We start from the raw sequence: 7030 nt of genomic DNA on the forward strand, positions 1-7030 counted from the left end.
TCCCATTTTTGTTTAAAAAAAGAAGAAGAAAAATGAAAGAGTTCCATGCTATACATATGCATATGTAGTTGGAATAGGCATAGAGAAACAAGTGGAAGGGACTGGTCATGGTCACCAACAGAACCACATGATGGGAGTCAGGGAAGGAGCAGTTCCCAAGGAAGAAGCTGCCTAACGGACAAAAACACTGTCCACTGCGAAACTCTTAAATTGATGAAAAGGAACTGGAGTTTTGAAGCCATTATGACTGTATATGTATTATGCCTATAATTTCAGTTACCTCTGACTTTTGAGGATGTGGCCGTTTATTTCTCCGAGCAAGAATGGCGGGATCTAGAGCCATGGCAGAAGGAGCTTTACAAGCAAGTAATGAGAACCAATTATGAGATTCTTGTTTCTCTAGGTAAGAAGTGTTTAACTGTGGTTGAGGCATGGAACTGGGTCCTGTTAGGGGTTTCAGTCACTCCATACTCCTGTTGGTCAGGTAGCCAGATTTCTCAGAAATTAACTCAGAAAGGCATTTTTATGCAGAGTCTTTTGTTAATATCTATAAGCATTGCTAATCCTTACTCAAGGGTAGACGTTGCTACATGAGAATATTTGTGACAGCATGTAATGTAAGGTGGTCAGAGATGACTAAATATATGTCGGGGCTTTTAATCACTATATACTTACAGGTTGCCATGGTTTTTCAACATGGATACATACCTTGCCCATATCCGTAAAGTACCCTGTATATCTTTAACCTAGGGTGTTCCTACCTGTCAACTTTTACAGTGGTGTCCATATACCTCAAAAAAGCTAATGTTATTTTTCCCTGCAGTGAGATTTTGGAAGGCTATACACAGGTGTTTACCCACAGTTGTTTCTGCATGGTTACAGTAATGGTGTTCTTTTTAGTCTTTTTGCTTACTTAGTCTTTGTATTTTACTATTAAATATGATTTTTAAAAAATCAGTCTGTTTGGAGAAGCATCAAAATGAATGATAAAAGTCTCTTGCCTCACCCCTCACTCAGTTAATTCCCCAAAGGCAACCATGTTAATCATTTCTGTTTTAGTTTTTACTGCACTTTACTTCAGTCTATTGTGCTTACACCTGTATTTCTTGGTTATTGAGTTTAACTCCTTACTGTGAAAAATGAGGGTTTCACTCACTTATACTATCCCTCTTCTATCTCCTTTTTCCCCCTTCTTCCGAAATTTTGAGTTTTTTTAACTTTAAAAAAAAATTTATTATCTATGTTACTAATATTTCTTTCCAATTTGTGCCATACACACACACACACACACACACACACATACACACCCACATATATTTGTTGTTGTTGTTTTATCTTTTGGCCACACTGCGTGGCTTGTGAGATCCCAGTTCCCCAACCAGGGATCAAACCCATGCCCCCTGCATTGGCAGTGTGGAGTCTTAACCACTGGACTGCCAGGGAAGCCCCTGACAGTTTTTTAATGCCTCTGTTGGCCACCTTTATAATTTAAATAATAAACTTCTAGATCATGTTTCATGAACTTTATATCTCTTTATTCTTTCAGTCTACGAAGGTAATTAGTTCTCCTATATTCCCTCCACTTCTCTTGCCAGCGTCTGACATAATTAAGATTTCCAGTTTCTGTACAGTGTTTCTGAAACATTAATACAAGATATTACATTATTTTCATCGTTAGCGAAGAACCAATTAAAATAATGGAATCTATAGAGAAAAGAAAAATAATCTTGTGACATGAACCCTGTGCCACCCAAAAAGAATGTTCCGAGCATCAAGATCAAATGGATGTGGACTTCTGTGGTGGTGCAGTGGTTAAGATTCCGCCTGCCAGTGCAGGGCCCATGGGTTTGATCCCTGGTCCCGGAAGATCCCATATGTCGTGGAGCAACTAAGCCCGTGCTTCACAACTACTGAGCCTGCGCTGTAGAGCCCACGAGCCACAACTACTGAGTCCACGTGCCACAACTACTGAAGCCCATGCTCCTAGAGCCCGTGCTCCACAACAAGAGAAGCCACTGCAATGAGAAGCCCACACACCACAGTGAAGAGTAGCCCCTGCTCGACACAACTAGAGAAAGCCCACGCGCAGCAATGAAGAAACAACAAAAGATCAAATGGATGTGAAGTGGTGTATCAATGTGGGTTTGGTTTGCATTTCCTTAATGGTTGATCATGTTGAACATCTTTTCATTTGTGTATCTTCTTTGAAGAAATGTCTATTCAAATACTTTGCCCATTTTTATAGTGGGCTATTCGTCTTTTTATTGTTGGGTTATAAGTGTTCTCTATTCTGAATACTGAACCCTTATCAGATATATGATTTGCAGATATTTTCTCTGTTTCTTGGGTTACCTGTTCCCTTTTTTGTGTGTGTGGTACACGGGCCTCTCACTGCTGTGGCCTCTCCCGTTGCGGAGCACAGGCTCCGGACGCGGAGGCTCAGTGGCCATGGCTCACGGGCCCAGCCACCCCGCGGCACGTGGGATCTTCCCGGACCGGGGCACGAACCCGCGTCCCCTGCATCAGCAAGCGGACTCTCAACCACTGCGCCACCAGGGAAGCCCCCCTGCCCCTGTTCCCTTTTTGATGGAGTCCTTTGAAGCACAAAAGTTTTAAATTTTTATGAATTCCCGTTTATTTTTTCTTTTGTTGCTTGAGTTTTTGGTGTCATATCTAAGAAGCCATTGCCTAATTCAGTGTCACAAAGATCCACTCCTATGTTTTCTTCTAAGAGTTTTATAGTTTTAGTGTGTATATTTAGGTCTTTGATCCTTTTTTTTCCTTCTTTGATCCACTTTGAGTTAATTTTTTCACACTGTGTGATATAGGGATCCAGCCTCTTTTGCTTATGGATATCCAGTTGTTGCTGCACCATTTTTTGAAAAGACTATTCTTTCCCCCATTGAATTATCTTGGCACCCTTTTGGAAAACCAATTAACAGTAAATGTCAGAGTTTATTTCTGGATTCTCAAGTCTGTTTCATGGATCTATATGTCTAGTCTTATGCCAGTACCACACTGTTTTAATTACCATTGCTTTAGGATCAGTTTGTCAATTTCTGCCAAAAAAAAAAAAAAAGGCAGATGGGGTTTGGGGAATATGGTCATCTTAACAGTACTAAGTCTTCCAATTCATGAACATGGGATATCATTTCATTTATTTAGTACTTTTTTTTAGGACTTTTAAAATTACTTTGAACAACATTTTATGATTTGTATTGTGTAAGTCTTATGTTTGTTTTATTAGATTTTTTCCTAAGTATTTTACTCTTTTTGATGTTCTTGTAAATGGACTTGCTTTAATTTTTGTTTTGAAAAATGGTTTTATTTTAAAAGATGCTGAGAGTTCAACCCAGATGAAGACTGAGAATAGGTGTATGGATTTATTTTTTTAATTAATTTTTATTGGAGTATAGTTGCTTTGCAATGTTGTGTTAGTTTCTGCTGTACAGCAAAGTGAATCAGTTATACGTATACATATATCCCCTCTTTTTTAGATTTCCTTCCCATTTAGGTCACCACAGAGCACTGAGTAGAGTTCCCTGTGTTATACAGTAGGTTCTCATTAGTTATCTATTTTGTATATAGTAGTGTATATATGTCAATCCCAATCTCCCAGTTCATCTCACCTCCCCTTCCCCCCTTGGTATCCACATGTTTGTTCTCTACATCTGTGTCTCTATTTCTGCTTTGCAAGTAAGTTCATCTGTACCTTTTTTCTAGATTCCACATATAAGCGATATTACATGATATTTGTTTTAGGTGTATGGATTTAAATAAAAGATAGTGATTCCTTTTTTCATGAGAGCAGCCTTGGAATTCTTTTGGGGTTGAAGTCAGATTTCAGAGGGCTAATGTATATGTCACTCTGACATTTTATCCCTAAAATCCCTCAGCATTGCCCAGCTTATCCTCTTTCTCTGATTTGGACCATCTACTAATCTCCTTTTAGCAATCCATGAAGCATACTTTTGGTTCTTTTAAATATATATATTACTGAAAGAAAGTTTTACTTGAAAATACACAGCATAAACAGTTTTTACAGGGAAATGGGTATCTTGTAATATTTTAATTCGTTCATTTCATTCATTGCAACCCCCTTCTATTCTAGCAGAACTCAATTGTATTTTAGGTTGTGATTAGCACTGTCACTGGAAGTACTTCTCAGAATATTTTAGCTGAAGCTCCAGTTCTTGTTTTCTTATGCCCCCTATTCCCAAGATCTCCAGTTGTCTCAGGGGTTGTCCCACGATTCTCAAAGCACAATACTGGTGAGTTTTAAGAAACCTGTGACAAAATGCAGCATTGCTAGATATATTGGGACCAAGACAAAATCAAACACAGAGTCATCTAACAGGTCCAGGTAGATTAGGAACCCACTGTTATAATGTGTGGGCAGTTCTGCTTTTCTTTGTGTAAACCTATAATCTATTTTTAAAAATCTCTTCTCATACATTTTCCCAGGAGTAAATTTGAGAATTTAAAAACAGCTCATTGTGCTTTAAATTTAGTGCTCAAGGAAACCGAACTACCCTGTTTGACTTCTCTGTACAGATGATGGACTTCCCAAACCAGAACTAATATCCTGGCTTGAACAGGGGAGAGAACTCTTCAGGAACTGGGGAGAATCACAGAAATCAGGAAACATAATTTGTACCTCTGCTGATTTGCATTTGGATCCAGTTATTGAGGGACAACTGCTTGGGGGTGAGTATTAAGAAATCAGGGCCCTGTCCTTAAGACATCCCATTCAGGTTTCTTAGTTCCAATTCTCTGACCTTGACTTCCTGTTTGACTGGACTGAGGCTTAACACCTGGTATATTCTAGAGAAAGGCAGTAAAGCATAGCTGTTAGGATTGTGGGTTCTGGGTCCTGAGTCTGGATCTTGCCTTCTCCAGGTGACCTTGGGCAAGTTATTCAACCCCACAGTATTTCAGTTTCTTTACCTATAAAGTGAAGATAATAAAAGTATCTACATCACAGGATTAAATGGGTTAATGTATGTAAACTGTTACAATGATACCTGGCAATACAGTAAGAGTTCAGCAAATATGAGGTATTCTTAGTAGTGGAGGGGAGGCATAGAGACTCCTCTTTTGTTTCTTGTCATGATGGGAGAGTCTGAGATTTTTGGATTCTTAAGGGTCAGTATTAAAGTATGGAAAGAGAAAGTCAAATGGGAGCATCATTCCAAGAAATGTCAGTAGTTTATTTAATTTTTAGCTGCTGCTTTCAGGAGGGTAAAAGAGTTTTTCTTCACAAATTATTTCACTTTTTACTGTCTGTTAGCAATTCTTCCAAGAAACCTTTTTACAAGGTTGGTAGGAATAGAGACGAGGAGGGAGGAACATCTGGTCTTAGGACAGCTCCTGGAGTATATGGAATCATAGTGTTAGCCAGGGCCTGTCAGTAACACTGCCGTCATTATTTTATCTTTTTTAAAGTCTTTATTGAATTTTTTACGATACTGCTTCTGTTTTATGTTTTGGTTTTTTGGCGAGGAGGCATGTGAGATCTTAGCTCCCTGACCAGGGATTGAACCTGCACCCCTTGCACTGGAAGGTGAAGTCTTAACCACTGGACCACCAGGGAAGTTCCTGTCATTATTTTTTGACTCCAGGAATGTCTGCGCATCCAAATGGGACAAGTCTGGTTTCCCTGAGGTCAATTATGGTGAACATTTACAGGGAACATGCAGTGTGCCAGGCCCACGCTAAGCCCTTTACCCACGTTAACTCATACAGTTCTCACAACAATCTTATATACTGTTTGCATTTCTACAGAAGGAACTGAAGCCAGAGATGAGTTTGACAAAGCTTGCACAGTGGACAAATGGGATTCGAACCCAGTCTGATTCCAAAGCTTAGGCCCTACATTTGTGACTTACATGTTCTCTTTTCAATATTATTCTAAGATAGGTCTGTTCAGTTTAGTTTCAGCAGACTCACCAAACTCCTGGTCATGAAACTGACCCCACTGAAAGGAGCTGCCGGTTTAGTTCAGGGGAAGCTGGGCTTCCAGGCCACCTCAGGTCACTGCTACGGCCACAGAAGCCTTGGTCATGTCACAGGCTGGGATACTGACTGAAGTTTTCTTTTCAATTTCAGGAAGCCAGCAAGCTGTGAAACCAGGAGAAGCCCACTGCCATTTCCAAGTAGATCCTCTTCAGAGCCAGCGTTCCTCAGAACCCTTATTAGGAAAAAGTGAAAATGTTTCCTTCAGGCCTGACCAAGTCGTCGCCCTCCTGAAGCCACAAAGACATGATACTCGGGCTCTAGTTCCAGTAGTCCACAGCTCCAGGGAACCCACCCAAAGAGACACAATCGTAAGTCCCAGGACCCTCGGTCCCCCAGGCTTCCAGGAAACCTCTGGGGAGGGCCTCCAGCACCCTTGCCCCGTCTGTGGGGAAGGCTTTTGGAAGAAGCTCTCAGAGCAGCACCAGGGGAGCCAGAAGGACCCGTCACACAGGGCCTGGAATCAATTCCGCAAACAAACCGAGGCACAACAGCCGCTGACCATCCCTCAGGGCCAGAGGCACTTCCGCTGTCCAGAATGTGGGCGGGGCTTCCGCCGGAAGTCGTGTTTGCTTAGACCCCTGGCAATCCACCCCGAGGAGAGCCAGCTGCTGGGCAGCGAGTGTGAAGTGTACGCCCACCACCTGCGCGCGGGGCAGAGGCCTTCCCAGTGCCCCGGCTGCGACGGCAGAGGCCCCCGGGGCCCTCCCGGTGCGGCGAGGCCAGGCTCCCAGAGAGAGGGTGCCGGGGCCGCCTCCGAGCAGGCTGAGCTCCCGCGCTTGGGAGAGAAGCCGGGCCTGAGCCCGGCTGGCGAGGAATGCCCGGAGGCTCTTGAGCCCGGCCCCGGCGCGGAGAGGCCGGCCTCCTGCGGCCCGTGCGGCCAGCGCTCCTCCCCGCAGTGCGGGCTTCCAGACCACACCCACGGTCACAGCGCAGAGCGGCCTTTCCGGTGCGCCGAGTGCGGCCGGGCCTCCCGCCAGCACGGGCGGCTGCGGCTCCACCGGCGGCTGCACCC

At 43.0% G+C, this 7030-nt stretch overlaps 1 protein-coding gene across 1 annotated transcript in view; it reads left to right on the plus strand.

Moving 5' to 3' along the window:
* Positions 1 to 282: 282 nt before the first annotated feature.
* Positions 283 to 7030, plus strand: part of ZNF786 (zinc finger protein 786) — an 8216-nt gene continuing 1468 nt past the window's right edge. Inside the window, exons 1-3 of the mRNA XM_007469881.1 lie at positions 283 to 403; positions 4555 to 4707; positions 6109 to 7006. Coding sequence (XP_007469943.1) covers positions 370 to 403; positions 4555 to 4707; positions 6109 to 7006 — 1085 coding nt within the window. The 5' untranslated portion in view covers positions 283 to 369. The remainder of the gene's footprint in view (positions 404 to 4554; positions 4708 to 6108; positions 7007 to 7030) is intronic.

The sequence above is a fragment of the Lipotes vexillifer genome, unplaced genomic scaffold, assembly GCF_000442215.2.
Source record: "Lipotes vexillifer unplaced genomic scaffold, Lipotes_vexillifer_v1.1 scaffold472, whole genome shotgun sequence".
Classification (NCBI taxonomy): domain Eukaryota; kingdom Metazoa; phylum Chordata; class Mammalia; order Artiodactyla; family Lipotidae; genus Lipotes; species Lipotes vexillifer.